The 21,318-nt window shown below is 42.8% G+C and overlaps 3 protein-coding genes and 1 pseudogene across 5 annotated transcripts; 3 read left to right on the top strand and 1 right to left on the bottom strand.

The window, feature by feature from the left end:
• Positions 1-50: 50 nt before the first annotated feature.
• Positions 51-6,280, top strand: dgcr8 (DGCR8 microprocessor complex subunit). Of its 2 annotated transcripts, none has more exons than XM_087796621.1 (13): positions 51-158; positions 405-1,312; positions 2,130-2,289; positions 2,482-2,624; positions 3,383-3,707; positions 3,784-3,981; positions 4,288-4,389; positions 4,472-4,570; positions 4,640-4,823; positions 4,893-4,999; positions 5,078-5,196; positions 5,261-5,374; positions 5,436-6,280. In XM_087796621.1, exons 2-13 carry the CDS (start codon positions 662-664, stop codon positions 5,517-5,519), a joined length of 2,286 nt encoding a protein of 761 aa, XP_087652747.1. In that variant the 5' UTR covers positions 51-158; positions 405-661; the 3' UTR covers positions 5,520-6,280. The 2 variants fall into 2 exon arrangements, with proteins under 2 accessions (XP_087652747.1, XP_087652739.1); XM_087796613.1 differs by having other exon boundaries at positions 5,078-5,205.
• Positions 6,281-6,305: 25 nt separating this feature from the next.
• On the bottom strand, positions 6,306-11,177 carry trmt2a (tRNA methyltransferase 2A). 2 transcript variants are annotated; one of them, XM_087796642.1, is made up of 12 exons: positions 11,098-11,177; positions 9,976-10,592; positions 9,784-9,892; positions 8,927-9,108; positions 8,608-8,722; positions 8,428-8,543; positions 8,249-8,360; positions 8,063-8,185; positions 7,737-7,812; positions 7,109-7,225; positions 6,666-6,762; positions 6,306-6,593 (listed from the first exon to the last, which is right to left on the bottom strand). In XM_087796642.1, the coding sequence occupies exons 2-12, from the start codon at positions 10,584-10,586 to the stop codon at positions 6,428-6,430; spliced, it is 1,824 nt and encodes a 607-aa protein (XP_087652768.1). In that variant the 5' UTR covers positions 10,587-10,592; positions 11,098-11,177; the 3' UTR covers positions 6,306-6,427. The 2 variants fall into 2 exon arrangements, with proteins under 2 accessions (XP_087652768.1, XP_087652759.1); XM_087796633.1 differs by lacking the exon at positions 11,098-11,177 and adding an exon at positions 10,747-10,980.
• Positions 10,861-14,451, top strand: LOC148088342 (uncharacterized; annotated as a pseudogene).
• Positions 14,452-15,805: 1,354 nt separating this feature from the next.
• Positions 15,806-21,318, top strand: LOC148088341 (NLR family CARD domain-containing protein 3-like). Its single transcript, XM_087796557.1, has 11 exons — positions 15,806-15,918; positions 16,855-16,930; positions 17,007-17,129; positions 17,229-17,298; positions 17,445-17,652; positions 17,750-19,502; positions 19,565-19,732; positions 19,794-19,967; positions 20,392-20,565; positions 20,646-20,819; positions 20,900-21,318. Exons 1-11 carry the CDS (start codon positions 15,879-15,881, stop codon positions 20,955-20,957), a joined length of 3,018 nt encoding a protein of 1,005 aa, XP_087652683.1. The 5' UTR covers positions 15,806-15,878; the 3' UTR covers positions 20,958-21,318.

Raw genomic sequence — 21,318 nt, 5'->3', positions numbered from 1 at the left:
GTAGGTGTGGGCGTGGCCTGTTTCGGTTAGTGTTGCGCGTTCCGCTTTTTCCAAGATGGCGGGCCTTCGGTGTAGGCAGGGAGGCAACGGTCCACGATTTGTATAGAAAATAAAATGATATTGTGTGTTTTTAAGGGATATCTGTGTCCAATAAACTGGTGAGTAAGCCTTATATGATTTGCATGAAAGCTATGCGTCACAAAACATTCGTGCAGCATGGTAGAGCGGTTTATCTTATCTTAGCATCGATGCTAAATGCAGCAAGGGCCCGATGCTTGGACAGGATAAACTGTGTGAAATGTAACACTTTCGGTTTGTTTACGTGTGATTCGTGTGCATTCATGCGGCTGTGTTGAGGTTTTTTTGTCTGACTTTGCTTCCTTTGTTTTGTGTTTCCCCCACAGCACTCCGGAGGGCTCCCATGAGGATGAGCAGTGTCTCCATTAAGCTGAATGCATTGTGATTTCCAATAATTGAGACAGTGATTCTGAAAGCTGTCTACATTAATGAAAAGAACAATGTAGTCAGCTTAGCATATTCAACACTGGTACATGATCTATAAGGGGATGTGCTTCTGCATGCGTTCTGGGTTTAGATAAAGCAGCATAGATCATTTTTGGAACATTTTGCTGTTCAGTCTGTAGTCGTAAATCTAGTCAAAATGGAAATAGACGACATTTTACCACCTCTCCCCTTGGAGCCACCTGACGATTTTGGCCAAGATGAGGGAAGAGCCCCTCCACCACCTCCCCTGCAAACGTCCAGTGACGCAGAGGTAATGGACGTTAGCTCTGGTGGTGATGGATACATCGACACCCCAGGGGAAGAGGAGCCTGACTTCAGCTCAACAGTCTTCTGTAGCCTCCAAACCGATGAACCCACTTCCTTCCAAACGTGCCCTAGAACAGCCCGTCACGCTCCCCCCGTCACCAAGTTCCTACCTGACCTTAAGCTGCTTAGAGATGTTAAAATTAGGGTAAGTTTTACCGAAAGCAAGAGTACTAGTAGCAAAGAAAGGAATGTGTCGTACACCGGTGAAGGGAAGGAGGAAGGCACAGATAACGGTTTACAGATGCAGAACGGTGTGTTGCATGAATCGCTAACTGATCAAGAACTAGCCGAGAGCAGCTCAGCACCAAGAAACACTGGTGAAAAAGAGTTAGATGAAGATGATGTTGAAAACAAAGTAGAGTTTGCGGTCTTGGATGAGTTGGGCGACCTCTATGACAACTTCCTGGAGCCTGAGGATGGGGAGAATAGTGGATTCAAATCTCAAGCCATAGCTCAACAAGAAGCCTTGGCCTATGATATGGTATGTATGAACTTCTATGTCTGCATTGTGCTCATTAAACACACCCCACAATTGGTTAACCGGAAAGATCGACGTTCCATTATTCCTTTTTATTTTTTATACATCAAGCTTCTTTGCAAGAGTTTATTTTTTACTTATCTTTTGGACTAATATTACAAAAATAATATATGTGTGATAATATATAAGTGCTCCTAAAAGACGATAGCTATCTTTGAAAAAACAATTCCCTATAGCCCTCTCTTGTGTAAGAAAAGTGTAACTCAAATGTCTTGGTGGGAAAAAAATATATATATACATACATATGGATTTGATTACAATATTGATATGAATTTTATATATATATACACGCACATACGCACTCATTTTTCTGAGAGTGGCATACTTGACATACTACAATCATGTGATCGTGATCATCATTGTCTCATTTCTCTCTTGTCCTTGAGAAATGTACACAATAGACTAAAAGTCTACTTCTGTAGTCATTCCTACCAGATGATTAAGGAGTTAAATCTTGCAAATGTCTTCTGGAGAACATGGATGCAATATAAGGGAAGTTCATGACACTGTCATTAATCTGTCTTGAAACCAAAATATGTGTCCTCAACAGGAGCTTATTTACAATACAGGAGATTCTCCCTCTTGGTTTGGCGCCTTTTTCAATAGCATCTTCTTCAGCTTCTTCTTCCTCCAAAATGTAATGGTGTTTGGCATTTCGTCATCATCGGTGCTTGTTCTTCTATTCTGGTCTTCCTGGTTCTCACTCTATCTGACGGACACCCCCACCCCCTCCACCCACCTTAACCGTGGACTCTTGTAGGATTTTGACAATGATGTTGACGCACTGCTGGAGGAGGGCATGCCTGTTCCCAAAAAGATGCGACTGTCGGAGGACAAATCTGATGGCGACAGTGATCCAGGCTCCGATGGAGAAGGAAACGTTCAGCCCATGATGACCAAAATTAAGACGGTGCTGAAGAGTGAGTGGTAGATTTGTTTCATGCAACTTTGGAATATTTTAGCATTGTGGTCCTAGGATGTTTCATTTGTTATTCTTTGTTCACTATGGACTATGTGTAATATTGAAATGATATATTATTCAGACATTGGCCTTCAATGAGCACATCAAGTGTCACAATCATTGCCAACAAATATTTGATGTGCAATATCAGGTCGGGGGCGTCCTCCCACTGAGCCACTGCCAGACGGATGGATCATGACATTCCACAACTCTGGCATTCCAGTCTACTTGCATCGGGAGACGCGGGTGGTGACCTGGTCCAGGCCTTACTTCCTAGGAACCGGCAGTATCCGGGTAAGACGCAACGATAAACCACGATATATGTTTTCAAAGAATAACTTGAAAACATAATTTCCAATATAATGCATAAAATGCTTATTCTCTTCCTTTATTTGGAACTATAATTTACTTGATGCCAATAGTAGTACATTTTTTTATACTTCAATACTATTTCTGTACTATGATTGAAGGAAAACACCCTGTACTTTAGGGTACCCAACATAATTGACTAACATCACCAACAATCAATTGTTATACATTCAAAGACTGGTGAATATCTCATTATTTACAAATAAATAAAAACTACAAAATATTAAGCTACAAATATTATAAATTGAAACCATTGAAATGAGCACTTCAAGTATAAACGAAGAACATGACACAATAGATGTGTTTCAAGCTTCCCTTTACAATACATTTCGTCATATCGCCCATCACCACCTCGGACTATATTGTGCATATTCTTTCTTAAAAATTATCATTATCAGATTACTTAAGACTTAATATACACAAGACCTCCAACACAAAAAGTAAAGTATTTTTTTTACTTTGCTTATAGTATATGTCAAATGACTATTATGTTGCTGCAGAAGGAAAGAAAATAAGGATGCTTATTGTAAAATGAAATATGTAAAACAATCGGCTAATTTGGAAGAATTAATAAATGTAGAGACAAAGGTCTTCATCATTCAATCTCATGGACATCTGAACAAATAATGATTTAAATGCAGATTTTCAAAGTAAAAATAAACTGCTTATGTCTTTTCTTTCAGAAACATGACCCTCCCACCAGCAGCATCCCTTGTCTGCATTACAAGAAAATGAAGGAGCGAGAAGAGAAGGAGATGAGCGACGAAGTGACTTCAACAGCATCTCCAGTGAAGCCTAGTGAGGAGTCCAATGGAGAAGCTGGGGAGGCTGACACGGCTGCTCAAGAACAGGAGGAGATCCCCACATCCAGTAATGCTGATCAGAGTTCTGATGTGGTTGAAGTACCTGTCGTCACCAAGCCCAAAATGGCTCCTGCTTTTGAAACGGCCCAGGGTGCACTGGGGCAGGTTAGGGCCAAGGTGGAGGTCTGCAAAGATGAGTCCGTCGGTGAGACTTTATCCGACCTCACTACCTCTTAACTGTGCCGTCTGACCTTTGAGACACTTGTTTTACTTCCATGCAGAAATTGAAGATTTTCGTAATTATCTGGTGAAGTGCTTCGACTTTGAGCAAGTGACGGTCAAGAAGTTTCGCACGTGGGCGGAGAGACGGCAGTTCAACCGAGACATGAAGAGGAAGCAGGCGGAGTCAGAACGACCCATCCTGCCTGCAAACCAGAAACTCATCACACTGTCAGTCCAAGATGCTCCCACCAAAAAAGGTAATTTGGGAATAATAAAGATTTTTGAAAATAAGGTTAAGCTTTATTTAGTTTGGGATTAAATTATATTTAGGTCTGATCAATCACATTCGACCCTCTTAAGACTGAAATGTAAATGGTATTGTTTCAGCATAGCTGACTTCAAGAACCAATAAGAGTTAGGAAAGCTTGTTTGTGGCTCCCTCTAGTGTCAGACAAGTGAAACTGCTATAAAATCTGTTATGCTGTTGCTGTTCATTTGTTTATAAAACGAGACATTCTCTTGTGTCCGTTTTTGGTTTTATCTCCCTGGTGTTTTTTGAATAGAATTTGTCATCAACCCAAACGGGAAGTCTGAAGTCTGCATCTTACACGAATATATGCAACGTGTGCTGAAGGTTCGGCCTGTTTACAACTTTTTTGAATGTGGTAAGTTCATCTGTTCTGTTCTCACGATTCTTCTTGACTTCGTCGTATTTTTCCGTATTAAGTGATTTGTATGTTTGCACAGAGAACCCAAGTGAGCCTTTCGGAGCGTCGGTCATCATAGACGGAGTGACCTATGGCACAGGCATCGCGAGCAGTAAAAAACTAGCCAAGAATAAAGCAGGTGATCTTTGCTTCTAACTCGCTACACAGTCACAGTCGTGGGTTCCTTCACTGGTGCTTCTCTCCTCAGCTCGAGCCACTCTGGAGATCCTCATCCCCGACTTTGTGAAGCAGACGGCTGAGGAGAAGCCTGCAGAAGCTGATGAGCTGGAGTATTTTAACCATATCAGTATAGAAGACTCCAGAGTGTACGAGCTGACCAACAAAGCCGGACTCCTCTCCCCTTATCAGATTCTTCACGAGTGCCTTAAAAGGTAAGAGCTTCTTCTGTGTTTTGAATTGTTGAAAACTTTTTTTTTTTTCATTTCCACAATTTGCTGCAGAAACCATGGAATGGGCGACACGAACATCAAATTTGAGGTGATTCCAGGGAAGAACCAGAAGAGTGAATATGTGATGACGTGTGGGAAGCACACAGTGCGTGGCTGGTGTAAGTAAACCTTTTTAAAATTTAATTTTTTAACTTCCTCTGAAACATTTATGACTTCTTTCTGTCTGCTCACATCAGGTAAGAACAAGCGAGTGGGCAAACAACTGGCCTCTCAGAAGATCCTGCAGATGCTTCACCCACACGTGAAGAACTGGGGTTCGCTGCTGCGGATGTATGGTAGAGAGAGCAACAAGATGGTAAAGAAGGTGAGCTGAAACATTGGTCTCCAGTATTTACTCTAATCCTGGTGGTGTTCCTCAGGAGAGCTCGGACAAGAGTGTGATCGAGCTGCAACAGTTTGCCAAAAAGAACAAGCCAAACCTGCACATCCTGAACAAACTGCAGGAGGAAATGACAAAACTGGCCAAACAGAGGGTCAGTACCAAACCTTCTCTATGTTCACGCACGTCCACTAAAATTAAATTTACGTCTACAGGAGGAGACCAGGAAGAAACCCAAGATGACCATCGTGGAATCGGCTCAGCCCGGGAGCGAACCCCTCTGCACTGTGGATGTTTGACCTACTGTTACCCTTCATCTACAAGTCATCAACTCAAACGTTATGAAGACTACCTTCCCCTGCTTCAGTCTACGTGTTGCAGCTTTAGTTCCACATAGTTTGTTTGATGAAATGCATTTTAAGAAGAAAATAACTTGATTACTTCTGCACTTGGATGTTTTTAAGCATTTTGTTGAGCTCTATTGCACAAGTTTCATCCATCACCGCCTTTTAACTCCCCCCACTGTCCACCTCAGCACTAACTCACGTTTCTATTGGTTCATGCTGCCTTAGTTGGTCTATTTCAAGAAGGGCTCGACGCAGGACACGGAAGCCCCTTGTACAAATCTACAGCATTTATTGTCCATCCACAAAGTATTTTACCAACTGCAGCATGAGCAGATGACATTTAGGACCGTGTATCGTTTTGATTTTGTGGCTGTTAAATGTGACGTTTGCTGATCCAGGCAGTTTTTTTTTTTTTTCTAACAGCGAAAACATGGAAACCAAAGCTTCTACCTACAGTTTGGTGCATTTGTTTGCAGCTGTACGCTAGAAAAAAAGAAACTGCAGTGCGTTTCAAATTCTTTTTTCTACAGAACTTGACATGATACGTGTCGTGATAATGAATGTGCTTTATTTAGTGTGTCTGTCCTGCTTCATGTGTGCTGATGAGGAAACGTTGCATTTCATGTTTGGACTCTTGCTCCAAGAAATTGAAGTAAATATTGCAAACTGACTTCTGTGATATTTGTTATGCAAAATAAAATGTCTTGACTACAGGATGAGCTGTGTTGGAATGATTGGGAAAAGTCAAATGAACAAACGCATTGTGTTTAATATGTTAACAAAAATGGTTGCATGAATATGTGCAGCATCCAGACTTTACCATGTATATGTGGAGTCTACAGACATCAGTTGAACAAAAACTAGACTTTCTCTGGATTGTCGCTCGTCTTCTGTGCGTCGTAGTCGACCCTCTCCAGCAGCAGCAGCATCTCCACATGCATCGTCTGAGGGAACAAGTCCACCGCCAACGCTCGCACGGGACGAAACGGTTTTCCTTGTACTCTGTTGGACGGAGCCCTGCACAGGCTGGTGGAGTACCGAGAAGATGTGATCAGTGTTACAGTAGCTTGGTAAAAATTCAACATTTTCTAAACTTACTCAATAAAGTTGTTCATGGCAGCCTTGCCATTGCACGCCACGTACACCATCCTCTTCAGGTGCGCTGCCTTCCTGATGGCCAGGACCACCTTTGAGTCTGAAGCAGGACCACAACATTTGAGAAACATGTACACCAAGTGTGATAAACTAGTGATAAGATAAGATTTCATGATACAGGGTCCGTATCCGAGTTCAGTAGGTAGCGCCGTCAGTTTAAAAAGGAATGTGGCTTTATTGAATAAGTGCTTCAAAATACCATCACAAAACAGCTTCAGTAGTCATGGTTTGATTCTTCTCAAAGACCACTAGATGTCACTCTGCTCCAGAATCTATTGCTTTGTTAATTATTATTTTCCTCACATACTGAGCTCCAAAAAAAATAAGGCAATGCTTCATGAAGCGTCATCAACCCATCAGCAGGAAAGTGATTTTGTTTCACTCACGCAGGCCTGCCCGAGGTGGGTCCACGATGGCTGTGACGTTGGGCGACACCACAGAGTTCAGGACACTCGGGAACAAGTCTTCAGCTTTGCCACAGTGGAACTCCACGTTGCTCAGACCTTCAGCAACAGAAGAGAACAGGTACATTCTTTTAACACAGAGGCTTACAATTCCTTCAAAATCAAACCGAAAACAATCATTAACACAATGTTTTTGTTGTGGATGAAGATGGAAACTAAAACCACTGCCTTCCAGAAAGATATTTTAAGTTCAATTACATCAATAATGCATCATCTGTAGTTGAAAAGATGTCAGAAAATAAAGATTTCCTATAGAAATATGTGATGCCACAAAGGGGCTTTAAAACAAACAGCAACTACAGAACCACATGCCTTTAGCAGATTCTTAATGACCTAAATTAAACATAAAACATCATTTTATATTTCTAACATAAGCAAACATGATCTAATCAGATTTCATGTCATATTAATGATTGAATTAAGAAAAAATGTTTGAGCAATACATTGAAGATTGAGGGTAAAACTTTGTTCCGTGGTGCGTTCAAGTACCTCTGTCAAGATTCAAAACTTTTCTGGAACAAATAAGAAAACAAAACAGTGTTTCTCTTACCGTTGGCTTTTGCATTAACTTTGGCATCTTCCACTGCCTCTTGACAAAGCTCAATCCCAATCACCTTCTTCACTCTCTAGAGGGAGACACAACCGGTAAATTAGATCAATTCATGCAGACATGGGATCAATAGTCAAGTGTTGATGATGCTTCATGAAATAGTTTTTTCCCAGAGCCCACTAGATGGCACTCTCTCCTCTATAATCTATTGAACTTCACATCATTCTTCAACTGAGGGAACCATCTACGGAGCTCTAAAAACGTAACACTGTGTCATGAAGCTTCATCAACACATCACGACGGATCACTTGTTGCATGGAGCAAACCTTGGCTAAAGAGATGCCGATGGTTCCAGTCCCACAGCAGACGTCCAGAACCGTGCTGTCTTGGTCCAGCTGAGCCCACTCCCCCACTGCAGAGTACAGGACCTCTGCTGCACCTGTGTTCACCTGTAGGAGTGACACTTGACATCAGCAACAACTTTCTGTGTTTAGGGGGTTTAAAGTCCTGACCTGGAAGAAGGAGTGTGGCGAGATTTGGAATGTGAGGCCGAGCAGCTCCTCACGGATGCAGGGTTCTCCGGCCACCAGCTCACAAGGTAGGCCTTCCAGGTTTGGGGTAGTTCTAGCAGGTAAAAAAAATTGATGATGGAAGATCGTTCTATGTAAACACGTTGATGTTCTCTTCTCACCTTTGACCTTCTCGGACAAAGTACAGTGACGTGACACCACTGTCCTTCCCCTCCCCCACTGTGAAGTACTCTTTCATGGAGCTCTTCAGTTCGTCCAGCTCCTTTTCCTCCAGTTTCTGAAGAGATGGGCCACTTTCGGTCATCAGTGAATCAACATGAATATTAAAACATTCCTCTTACCTGTGGGTTGAAGAAAGCCATCGCCATGGCTTGTTTGGTCCTGGTGGTCCGAACGGTCAGCTGCTTCCAGTGACCCTCATATGTCTCTGGACTGTAGACGGAGTACGGCGTCGCCCTGAAGGTTGCCAGGATGACAGAAATATTTATGTCATTATGCTCTGATAGACAGACAGGACTGAATTGAGACTTAGACATAGAACTTGGGATTCCTCAAGGGCCCATTCTTGGCCCGCTTATCTATATACAAAACTGATTTTCTTTTCAGAAAATAATGTCTAAATTAAATTCCAGAAGATGGTAATGAATGATTTATTCATACCTGATGAACTCCTGGAACTGGCTGACCACCTTTTTGGCCTCGACGGAGACATGGCGGGTGTCTGCAGGACCCACCACGGCGCAGGATCCCCCTTTGTACTTGCCAAGACGGAAGCCCACGGTCTTGTCTTGACCGTCCGCTCCCATAGAAATGAGGAACTCGCACTTGTTCCTGTACTCCGTCTGACAAACAAGCATTACATCACAACCAAAATTACCAAAAGAAACAGATGAAGAGATTTAATGCGATTTTTAAAAAACCTTTCAAATATTCATCACTCCTTTGGTGGCAACAAGAGATGCGGCGCATCAAATAGTGTGGTCGTCTGAGTGTTGGTCACTTTGTTGAATATTTATAACCACTGTAATGTCTGCATTTTTATTTTAATTAAAGGCTTTTTCATTTGAACATTTTGGTTCAATGAAGTTAAATCTTTACTCCACAAAAGTGTTCCTTTATTTCATTCCGACATTTTTGCGTCGACTTAAAGAGCTTGCCAACAAAGTACTTTTCTTTACATTCTCAAAATGCTGGTCAACAATTAAACACTTAGTTTGAATAAATAACTTTATAGTTCCACATGAAGTCAATGTTGATTTTTATTCAAAGCATGACCAGGTTTGTCTCACAGTAGGGCGAGAAAGTTCATATTTAATACTCAAATGTTAAGGGACCATAATAGTGGGATCGGTGCTTCCCTACTTGTCACCGAAACTTTTGATTTAGTCATTATGGCAATAAAAAAAAAAGTATTGAAATAAATGGGTCGACTCTGGCTTTCTTGATTGCTTTTAAAGTTTTTATTAATTGATTGAGGCTGTGTGTGTCGGAAAGGTAGGCAACAGTGTGAGACGTACCTGAGTGGGGGAGGGTCGGATTGCTTCAAGAGGACAACACATTTTGTTGTACTTTTCTTTCTGGGCAAAGAGCCAGGGCAGCATGCCTTTGTTGGTGTTGCCGATCTCCCTGACAAGAAAACAGTCAAAAATATTTGAAGTCAACAAACGGATTCATTCAATTAGAAGTTAAATGAGGAGACTTTTCATTACTTAGCCAGCCGTTGAAGAACCGCCACCACCTCCTGCTCCTTCCTCCTCAGCTGCTCCTCGTACGGCACGTTCCACAGAGGCGTCACCACGTTGGCGATCTGGACACTCAGCGGCTCCTCCTCGTCTCCGTCTCCAGCGTCTTTCCGTTTGGCAGCAGGTGGACCTCCTGCTCCTTCTTCCCCCTCCTGCTGCTTCCTCTTCTGCAGGATGGGGTCTACTTTGGGCTTGGCCAGCTTGACGGTCAGCACCTGACCCTTCCACTGCATCCCGTGCACCATCTTCATGGCCTTGTCGCGCTCCTCCTCGTTCTTAAACGTGACGAAGGCGAACGTATGTCGGCCGAACAGCTTGATCTTGTGCGGGTTGACTCCGTGTTTGGACAGGAACTTCTTCAGGTCGTTGAAACCAATAAACTTGGGAAGGTTTCTTATCTCTACTTTAAAGATCTCCGAGGTGAACAGATCTCCTCTGACATAGCGGAAAAGGCTGGGGTCAGAGTTAGGGTCAGCGTCTCCTGCTGGACTTTCTTCAACTCTGGCTTCGTTGTCCAGTGATGACGGATTCTCCTCTGTTGACTCTACAGTCTTTGGGGTGCCGTTTCCATCAGCCATGATAGTCTGGTTAATAAAAAAATCAAACAACAACTTTATTAAAAAGAAAATGGTCAAAATCATTTTTAAAAGGTGATTGAATTGAAGCACAGTGGGAGATTACAGACACAATATAACGTTTAAAGTTCCCAGCGAGGGTTATATCAAAGATACAACATACATGCTCATGTTCCAAACGATCAATACATTCTTCAGGGACTCCACGGCTTCGTAAACTGTCCAGCAGTGGGTTCGATGTTTGCGCCATAAGTGAATCGAAACACTTCAGGCGGATATGACGTACGAAAAGGCTACCTTATCAACGTGACAATATCACTAAATAACGTGAGAAGTATCACAAATTGATGTGATCATGTCATGAAATAACGCGACAATATTTAGATGGCAGCTCTGAGTTTCCGTAGCTTTGCGTTCAGAAACCACGATCTATTCAAAGTAATCCTGCGTAAACACTTCCTCGCTACACGCCAACAAATACGCTCAGTGTTGTTGCATTAGGAATTAGAATTACCTTGCAGATCGTAACACTCCACTACTTATAAGAAACTCAAGCACACAGCCATGGTGCTGTAACCACGTGTCAACCTGAACTCTGACCTTATTTAAAGCGGTAGCGTCCTTTTGGGGAAACGTGTTTTGAAGATGTAAGTCAGTAACATCAGTACATGTCCATTATTGTTCAGTCTCACAATACATTTAATAAATGGTATCCAAAGAGTGGAATGTATTATAATACAATGATATATGGATTATTTATTGTTTATTTTATTTAAAAGTTTAGTTTGAGATATGAGCGTTTAAGATTATAGTAGTAGCGCTGTTTGAATACATTTAATAAAACCAACATTTGCAAACCTCTGTGAATAATAACAATAATTTAATTTTATCAAAGATGAAAGTTTTATCTATCATATGAATACATTTGGAAACAGTTTACTGTAGTTTTCTGATTGTATCATGTTTTGAATGTTGTATTGATTTAAATACAGTGTAAAGAACTTGAAACCTTAATAAAATAAAAAAATCTACAAACCTCTGCTAATAATAACTATATATTATTAAAGATGAAGGTTCTATCTATCATATGAATGAATTTGGAAACATTTTACTGTAGTTTTCTGATTTTATCATGTTTTGAATGTTGTATTGATTTAAATACAGTGTAAAGAACAACAACAGAAGGGAGTTGAAGATTAGCCAGCTTCGGCAGGAGCTTAGACTGCTTGGACAGCAGTTTAAGTGGGCTAGGGATGAGGAGAAGGCCGGGCTGGCAGAGCTCCGCAGCATCCTGAGGAAGAAACTCACCACCCTCCGTCGAGCTGAGTGGCATAGGAGGAGGGGTAGGGAAAGAGCCAGGAAGCGTGTGGCCTTCATCGTAAATCCCTTTGGCTTCACCAAAAAGATCCTTGGGCAGAAAAAAAGTGGCTGCCTTGCTTGTTCTGAAGATGAGGTTAACAAATACCTTAGTGCCACCTACAGTGACCGTGCAAGAGAGGGACCTCTTGGACCATGCAGGACTTTGATAACTCCTCCAGAACCCATCTCGGCATTTAACATCAAGGAGCAAACTTTGAAAGAAGTTGGGGAAATTGTCAAAGCTGCTAGAAACAGTTCAGCCCCAGGTCCAAGTGGAGTCCCATATGTTGTATACAAAAGATGCCCCAGACTCTTGAAGCGACTGTGGACAACCCTCAAAGTCATCTGGAGAAGAGGGAAGGTAGCACATCAGTGGAGACATGCAGAGGGGGTCTGGATTCCAAAGGAGGAGAGCTCAAGTACCATCGAGCAGTTTAGGGTCATCTCACTCCTCAGTGTTGAGGGCAAGATATTCTTCAGTATCGTTGCCAAACGCATGACGGAGTTCCTCCTGAGAAACAACTACATTGATACCTCTGTGCAGAAGGGTGGGATCCCAAAGGTTCCAGGATGCATCAAGCATACAGGAGTTGTTACTCAGCTGATCCGGGAGGCACGTGAAGGCAAAGGAAACCTGGCAGTCCTTTGGCTGGATCTAGCGAACGCCTATGGGTCTATCCCACACAAACTGGTGGAAACCTCACTACAACGACACCACATTCCAGGCAAGATCAGGGACCTCATACTGGACTGCTTCAGCTAGAGAGTCACCTCTGGAACAGTAACGTCGACATTTCATAGGCTTGAGAAGGGCATTATCACCGGATGCACTATTTCGGTGATATTGTTTGCCTTGGCCATGAATATGGTGGTGAAGTCAGCATAAGTGGAGTGCAGAGGCCCACTCACCAATTCTGTCATGCGGCAGCCCCCCATCAGAGCATTTATGGATGACCTGACAGTGACTACAACATCAGTCCCGGGCTGTAGATGGATCCTGTAAGGCCTAGAGCATCTTATTAGCTGGGCACGGATGGACTTCAAGCCAGCCAAGTCCAGGTCACTGGTGGTGATAAGGGGGAAGGTAACAGACAAGTTTCCCTTCACGATAGGAGGTGTCCGGATCCCAACTGTGAGAGAGAAGCCAGTAAAGAGTCTGGGCAAGATCTACGACTGCACCTTAAAAGACACTGCAGCACTCCGATCAACAACAGAGAAGTTGGGAACCTGGCTCAAAGGGGTGGATAAGTCGGGGCTTCCAGGCAAGTTTAAAGCCTGGATCTACCAGCATGGCATCTTGCCACGACTCCTCTGGCCACTGCTGGTGTATGATGTGCCAATGACCACCGTCGAGTGCTTCGAGAGGAAAGTCAGCTGTTTCCTCAGGAAGTGGTTGGGCCTACCACGAAGCCTCAGCAGCATTGCCCTGTACAGGAAAAACAACAAACTAAAACTGCCCTTCAGTAGTCTGACGAAGGAGTTTATGGTTACCCGAGTTAGAGAGGTGCTGCTGTACAGGGACTCCACCGACAACAAGGTCTCCTCGGCAGGCATAGAAGTGAGGACAGGCAGGAAGTGGAAGGCTCAGGAGGCTGTCAACAAGGCTGAGGCACGGTTGCGACACAGTGAGCTGGTGGGAACAGTAGCATAATGTCGGGCAGGTCTTGGTAACCCAAGACCTCGCTACAACAAGTCCCAGGGAAAGGAGAGGCGACAGCTGATCCAGGAGGAGGTCCGAGCAGGGGTGGAGGAAGCCCGCTCCAGTAGGATAGTAGGGATGCGGCAGCAGGGCGCATGGACCCGATGGGAAGAGACAGCTGACCGGAAGATCTCATGGTCAGAGCTATGGAGATCTGAGCCACATCGGATCAAGTTCCTTATACAGTCTGTGTATGATGTACTCCCAAGCCCATCCAACCTCTTCCGCTGGGGCTTAGCCGAGACTCCACTGTGCTCTCTCTGCCAGAAAGCCGGATCGTTGGAGCACATCCTAAGCTGCTGCCCACGTGCACTTAGATATGGGCGTTACCGTTGGCGCCATGACCAGGTGCTGTGGGTCATTGCAGAAGTCATAAGCACAGGGATCTCCACCAGCAAAAATCAACAACCAACAAGGCAGTCCATCGCCTTTGTAAGAGCTGGGGAGAAGCCACCGCAGCGCAGGACTCAAGCAGGGGGGCTGCTGGCAACAGCTCGGGACTGGCAGCTGAAGGTGGACCTAGGCAGACAGCTCAAATTCCCTGATAATATGGCCTTTGAGAGGAAGAGGGCCAAGTATGAGGAGTTGGCAGGCGAATGCCGAAGCAGGGGATGGAGGACGCGATGCAACCCAACCGAGGTCTGGTGCAGAGGGTTCGTTGGCCAGTCTCTCATCAGGGCACTCAAAATGTTGGGAGTGAAGGGACTGCACATAAGGAAAGCCACCAGAGACATCACCAACGCAGCAGAAAAAGCGTCAAGGTGGCTGTCGATCAAGCGGGGAGATCCGTGGGCTAAACAAGCTACTTAGACACAAGCTGGGGTCTGATCAACCCTGGCTGGGTCGCCTGGGCGAGGGTGTCTGTTGCGAGACCCCGAAACACCCTATGAACCCAGGATACAACACTGATGATGTGTCTAAGTTGCACCAAGAGTGTTTGCTATAACAATAAAGACATTTGAACTTTAAACCTTAAGAAAATAAGAAAATCTACAAACCTCTGCTAATAATAACTATATATTATTAAAGATGTAGGTGTTATCTATCATATGAATGAATTTGGAAACATTTTACTGTAGTTTATTCTATTTTATCATGTTTTGAATGTTGTGGTCTAAATATATGTGAACTGCAACTTACCCACCAGTAAGGTTCACAACAAATTGTTTAATGAACAAGGTCTTGCACACTGAAGAAAATACATAGAAACACACACACAGTTATTTAGAATATATCTATATAAAACCAACAGATTTTTAACTTTAATAAAACCTTTTGTCAGCGACTAAAAACACAAATAACTAGGTATCCATAAACTATATCTATAAATCTATGTACACACATACACACAATATTTACTTTATCTTTATATTATATACATTTAACAGATCTTCCCTCAAACCAAACTCTAATGCTGCCACTAAAAATAAAAATGACTATTTATCTATAAATGTATTTACAAACACAAACACACACAATATTTACATTATCTTAACATTATACTATAAAATTAAACAGAGCTTCCCTCCAACCAAAAATTAATGCTGCCACTAAAAATACAAATAACTATACATGTATAAGTGTATTTACAAACGCAGAAGCACAATATTTACAATATCATTAAAATGGAAAAATGTTTCCAAATGCATTCATATGATAGATGAAACCTTCATCTTAAATAATATATATTTATTATAAAAATGTCATTTAGATTTTTAACAAATCATTTCCCTATATTCTACATTTAGTAAGTATTGATGTAACACGAGAAAAAAAACGTTTAAATTCGCATAAAACCTGATTAAAGTATTAGTTATTGATCTATTTTACTCGTTCGATTTGTGATCTCTCGACGTTTCTTTCTAGCAGATTCAGTGCTACCGTAATGCTCTGGCATTACGCGCACTCTAAATTTGGCGTCGGAAGGTTTGGCTGTGATCGCGGAAGCGTCGAATATCTTTACTCCAGTGATCAACTGCAAGTAAAAAAAAATAAAGAATTTAATCTCAATTAAGGAATGGATTTTCAAGTTTTAGTCTGTATTAAATCTCATATTTATGTGTATCCTATTATTTATTCGAATAATGAGATTGATGTTTTTTGTTTATTTATAAAATCGAATCACCTGACCAACCTGAAAAAACTCCACCCATCTGCATTCCTCGTGACTTAGAGATGTTCCACTCGCATTAATCGGAAATAGCTGAACACAATTGTGAGGATTCACATCATCAACCATGGACACCAGTCTTCAGACCGGAGGAGAGATGCTCACAGGTCAGTGACTTACTAACTGTCCACAGAAGATCCGCGAGTTCTTGTTAAAGGCTTCTGTCGAAAACCACTTCTCATACTTTCTTTATCAATAGTTTCTATTTTTATCTCTGTGATCGACTGTATAAAAGGTTTAATATTTCAGTGAAGCAATACTTATCTTTAGAGGAACAAGCTAGAAAATACATTATAAAAAAAAAAATGGAAGCAAAAGCTTTCAAACATCCACAAATATACACGTTTTTTAAATTAAATTCGTATAAAGTTTCGATTATATTTACTTAACTTGAGTTTTATAATGAAGCAAGAAAAATACTTCACTATACTTTGGAAGAGACAAACAGATCAAAGAAACCTAGAATATTTGTTTTGTTGAATGTTTCTTATAAAATTGTGTTATAACAAACAAACACCTAACTATATAGAACTGCCATGAAGAAGAAGCAAGGATTAACAGGAAGTTACATAGGAATTAAAATAATTAACTTAAATCAAAAATAATTGATCTTAAAAATATAAGTGAGGCAGCAACATTTGCTGTAACACCTTCAAGTAAGACAAAGCAGCTGTTTCTTTTACAGAAAAGGGAGTTAAGCACAAACAAATGAACTGTTTATAAAGGAACAATTATTGAAATGGCCTGACTTAGAAGACAGACAAACATAGTCGGCCATGTACAGAGCCAAGTAGAATATTTCCTGAACATCTGAGCAAAACTGGTGCAAATGCCAGTAAGTGTTGAGTGTTTTGCACTTACTGAAACTGTCCCTGAACCTGTTTGTGCACTTCAGATAACTAATGACCATAATTGCATCTAAAAATAAAAATAAAAACAAGTTCAACAATGTAAGACACGTGTCATTTTGTTCAACATGCGTGACATGATCAAGATTGTATTGAACCTGCATGCATGGATAAAGGTGTTTTGTTTGTGTGAAGGTGAGAATCAAGACGTGGAAGCTCTTTGTCCAAAGTCCCTCCAGAGTGGGTACCAAAGCCAGACTGGAGCTCAGAGGTAGGTTGAAGTTGATCTTGTCAGAGCTCCAAACACTTGGTGTCATTTTCACACTGCAACTCCTCTGTGTTTTCAGCTTAAAGAGTCTTGAGGACAACACTGAACTGGAAATGTTTCCCAGCTGTCTGTCTTTGAAGAGTGACATGTCAATGCAAAGATACATTGAATTGCAAGGTAGAAAGAAGTCTGAAGATGAGCGGTAAGAGTGTCCCAAGGATGCAGAGACAGCACTATGAGGACATCTAGTGTTGAGATAAGATCATGTTGTAAACTGCCCCATTTAACATGTTCTTCACAGAAAGGATCAGGTGATTCCAGATGTTCTCAGTGTCCAGCGGCATCAGGCAGATCTGGACTTCACTCTTGAGGTAAGTGCTCAGCTAAGATTAAGATGCTAAAGTACTTTGACCTAAATTGAAGTAGCGTCTGACGTACGCTAGAGTTCAGAGAAGATCAGACAAAAGAACTGTTACACATCCAGGTTAAACTTAGTCACCTTGTGATTATTTTTCAGCTACTGGAGGGGATGGTCATGAACCTGGTGACGAAAGAAGTAAAAAGAGCCCGTGGGTTTCTGGGTACAGATAACCAGAAGTACCCGATTGATGAGGAAGATTATGAAGACGAGCAGCTAAGGAGCTTCAGAGAAGCTTTCCTGAACTTAATTGTGAACCTCCTCGAGCGCATGAAGAAGAAAGAGCTGGTGGATTGTCTGCGGAGCAGTAAGAGGATTTGAACCTTGAACCTAAAAGCCTGACCTGAGGGTTGTTCAACTTCAATTGATGGCGTCTGACTTTTCATTTTACTCCCTTCATTCAGGAAGTCGTGCTGCAGAGTGTGCATGTCGGTTGAAGAGGAGGCTACAGAAGAAGTTCCACAGTGTGTCTGAGGGGGTCGCTAAAGCAGGAAACTCTGCCCCTCTGAATCAGATCTACACAGAGCTCTACATCACTGAGGGCGGCAATGAGCAGGTCAACCGAGAGCATGAGGTCCAACAGATCGAAGCAGCAACTAGAAACCAGGCCAGACTTGAAACCACCATCAGACAAGAAGAACTGTTTAAAGCCTCGCCTGAGAGCAACCAACCAATCAGGAGCCTGCTGACGAAGGGCGTGGCTGGCATTGGGAAGACCCTCCTGACACATAAGTTTACTCTGGACTGGGCTGAACAGAAAGCCCACCAGAACTTCCACTTTGTGTTTCCTTTCACCTTCAGGGAGCTCAACATGCTGAAAAATAAGTTGAGTTTAGTGGAACTTGTTCATTCCTTCTTCCCTGAAACCAAAGAATTCTTATTCAGCAGGTTTGAAGAAGTCCCGGTTCTGTTCATCTTTGATGGTCTGGATGAGTCTCGACTCCCTCTGGACTTCCTCAACAGTCCAGTCCTGACAGATGCGACTGAGTCCACCTCAGTAGACGTCCTTCTGACAAACCTCATTAAAGGGAATCTGCTTCCTTCAGCTCGCCTCTGGATAACCACACGACCTGCAGCAGCCGATCAGATCCCTCCTGAGTGTGTGGACATGGTGACAGAGGTTAGAGGGTTCACTGACCTCCAGAAGGAGGTGTACTTCAGGAAGAGGTTTGTGGATGAGGAACAGAGCAGCTGGATCATCTCTAACATCAGGAGCTCACAAAGCCTCTACATCATGTGTCACATCCCGATCTTCTGCTGGATCTCAGCCACGGTTCTGGAGGACATGTTGAAGAACAATGAGACCGCACCGCTGCCCAAGACCCTGACTGAGATGTACACCCACTTCGTTGTGGTCCAGTCCAAATTGAAGAAGCAGAAGTATGACATGAGCAATGGAATGGACATCCTATGGGATGCCATGAGTAGGAAGATGGGAAAACTGGCTTATGAGCAGCTTCAGAGAGGAAACGTGATCTTTTATGAGTCGGACCTCACAGGGTCTGGCATCGATGTCAAAGCTGCTTCAATTTACTCAGGATATTTCACACAGATCCTCAGAGAAGAGAGAGGACTTTACCAGGACAAGGTCTACTGCTTCATCCACCTGAGTCTTCAGGAGTTTCTGGCTGCTCATTACGTTCACCAGAAATTTTCTAATGCTGGAGTCAATGTGTTTGTTTCACAACAAACATTCACACTGTCTAGAAACAGGAAACACTTCTACCAGAGAGCCTTAGATGAAGCTGTAGCCAGTCCAAATGGACATCTGGACTTGTTCCTGCGCTTCCTCCTGGGTCTATCTGTGCAGCACAGCAACAATCCTCATCGAGTAGGAAGTAACTCCTGGACCCATCAGGACACAGCTGCGCTCATCAAGAAGAAGATCAGTGAGAACGTGTCACCCGAGAGGATCATTAATCTGTTCCACTGTCTGAATGAAGTGAAGGACACTTCTCTGGTGGAGGAAGTCCAGCAGCACCTGAGATCAGGGAATCTCTCAAAGAACCAACTGTCTGCCGCTCAGTGGTCCGCTCTGGCCTTCATCTTACTGTCCTCAGAGGAACATCATGACACGTTTGACCTGAAGAAATACTCTGCTTCAGAGGAGGCCCTTGAGAGACTCAAACTGGTGGTCCAAGCTTCAAACAAAGTGCTGTGAGTGGCCTTTCAGTCAAAGGTAACTCTGAACTGGACATAACCATCTGATTTCATTTTAGGTTGTCAGACTGTAGGCTGTCAGAGAGAAGTTGTTCACTTCTTTCCTCAGTCCTCAGCTCTCCAACCTCTAGTGTCACCCAACTGGATCTGAGTGAGAGCAAGCTGGAGGTTTCAGGAATGAACCTGCTGTTTGCTGGCATGAAGAGTTCACACCTGGAAACTCTTAAGTAAGTATCCATGCATCATGTTATGTTTGAAGATGTTAATGAAACTGCTCTCTTTTTACAGACTAGCCCGATGTCGCTTGTCAGAAGAGAGTCTTTTACTTCTGCCCTCAGTCCTCAGCTCTTCTTCCTCTAGTCTGACACAACTGGACCTGACTGAGAACAAACTGCAGGATGTAGGGGTGGATCTTCTGTCACGTGGACTGAAAAACCCCCAGTGTCACCTGGAGACTCTTAAGTAAGTATGCATGTTATGTTTGAACGTTGTGACCTGGGGTATGACTACTTGTTTTATAACAGTAAAACACTGCTTCCAAGGTTTGCGTGATAATAATACAGTATACTGTGCTTATACTAAGGCCAACCTAAATGAATCCACCTCATAATAGCATCTAACATGATTGGATAAAAACTCTTACGCTGTAGCTGACACTGGAAAAAGCGCCGTACAGTGGATATAATATGACATAACATACACCATACATATCCTTTTCTTAAGTGTGTTGAGGCCAGCAGAGGCCCTGGTATGAGGGGCCATACGGGACAAAATTCATTCTAGATTTCTCACACGTATACTGTATACTCACTCATACACACATATATTCTCACTCTTACACATGTATATAAAAAAGAGTTGTTGATGACGCTTTTCTCTCTCTCAGGCTGAGATGGTGTGATCTGTCAGAGAAAAGCTGTTCACTTCTGTCCTCAGTCCTCGGCTCTTCGTCCTCTAGTCTGACACATCTGGACCTGAGCGACAACAACCTGCAGGATTCAGGGGTGGAGCTTCTGCGTGTTGGACTGGAGAGTCCAAACTGTCATCTGGAGACGCTTGGGTCAGTTATTTTTTGTCTCTTCATTTCTGGTCCACCACCAGATGCTTCTTTTGGTCTCATGATCTTCTCCTTCATGACAGCTTGGCAAGGTGTATGATCGCACAAAGAGGCTGTGTTTCCCTGGCCTTGGCTCTGAGATCTAACCCGTCCCATCTGAGAGAGCTGGACCTCAGCTACAATCATCTTGGAGGACCAGGACTTGAGCAGCTCTCTGAAGGACTAGTGAATCCGGACTGGAGGCTGGAGACCCTTAGGTTTGGACAGAGACACTCTGTATAAAGCATGGATGAGAAGTAAAATGAATCTGCTTCAACATTTCTGTTTCTTTCTCCAGGGTGGATCACTGTGGGCCACACAGGTTGATATCTAGACCTGTGTCTGGCTTTTACTGATTCATGAGAATCCTTCAAGATGAAAACCAAACAAATGACAAAGGATGTAGATTATCTAGACATCCCTGACAGATGTTACAGATGTCCTCAGGTGATGAGTAGAAATGCTGTGACAGGAAGTGTTAGCTGCTATAATTGAATCAATTCTGTTTTATTTAAACTGGCAAATCATAACAGAGTTGTTAAACAATGTAAAAGAAAGCGCCTTTACTCATTGTGTTATGCACAGTACTTTTATTTTGAAGGATGTGTATTGTTCGATCCCGGATGTGATGTGTAACTTGCTCCGGGAAAAGTTGATTAACGTGTGTGTGTTCCAGCGGTCATTCTTGAAGAAAATAAAGCAATCATTGAAGCTGTA

Source organism: Callionymus lyra, chromosome 1 (assembly GCF_982586985.1).
Source record: "Callionymus lyra chromosome 1, fCalLyr1.hap1.1, whole genome shotgun sequence".
Classification (NCBI taxonomy): domain Eukaryota; kingdom Metazoa; phylum Chordata; class Actinopteri; order Syngnathiformes; family Callionymidae; genus Callionymus; species Callionymus lyra.
Note: the sequence above shows the minus strand (reverse complement) of the source record. Positions and strands in the feature narration are given on the sequence as shown.

Coding starts and splice junctions, on each gene's coding strand:
- dgcr8 (XM_087796613.1), top strand. CDS start 662: ATGGAAATAGACGACATTTTACCACCTCTCCCCTTGGAGCCACCTGAC. Junction 2,290..2,481: donor AATTAAGACGGTGCTGAAGA/GTGAGTGGTAGA, acceptor GTGCAATATCAG/GTCGGGGGCGTCCTCCCACT. Junction 2,625..3,382: donor TAGGAACCGGCAGTATCCGG/GTAAGACGCAAC, acceptor CTTTTCTTTCAG/AAACATGACCCTCCCACCAG.
- trmt2a (XM_087796633.1), bottom strand. CDS start 10,833: ATGGCGCAAACATCGAACCCACTGCTGGACAGTTTACGAAGCCGTGGA. Junction 10,593..10,746: donor ATCGTTTGGAACATGAGCAT/GTATGTTGTATC, acceptor TTTATTAACCAG/ACTATCATGGCTGATGGAAA. Junction 8,186..8,248: donor CGCCACACTCCTTCTTCCAG/GTCAGGACTTTA, acceptor TCACTCCTACAG/GTGAACACAGGTGCAGCAGA.
- LOC148088341 (XM_087796557.1), top strand. CDS start 15,879: ATGGACACCAGTCTTCAGACCGGAGGAGAGATGCTCACAG. Junction 16,931..17,006: donor AGCCAGACTGGAGCTCAGAG/GTAGGTTGAAGT, acceptor CTGTGTTTTCAG/CTTAAAGAGTCTTGAGGACA. Junction 17,130..17,228: donor AAGAAGTCTGAAGATGAGCG/GTAAGAGTGTCC, acceptor TGTTCTTCACAG/AAAGGATCAGGTGATTCCAG.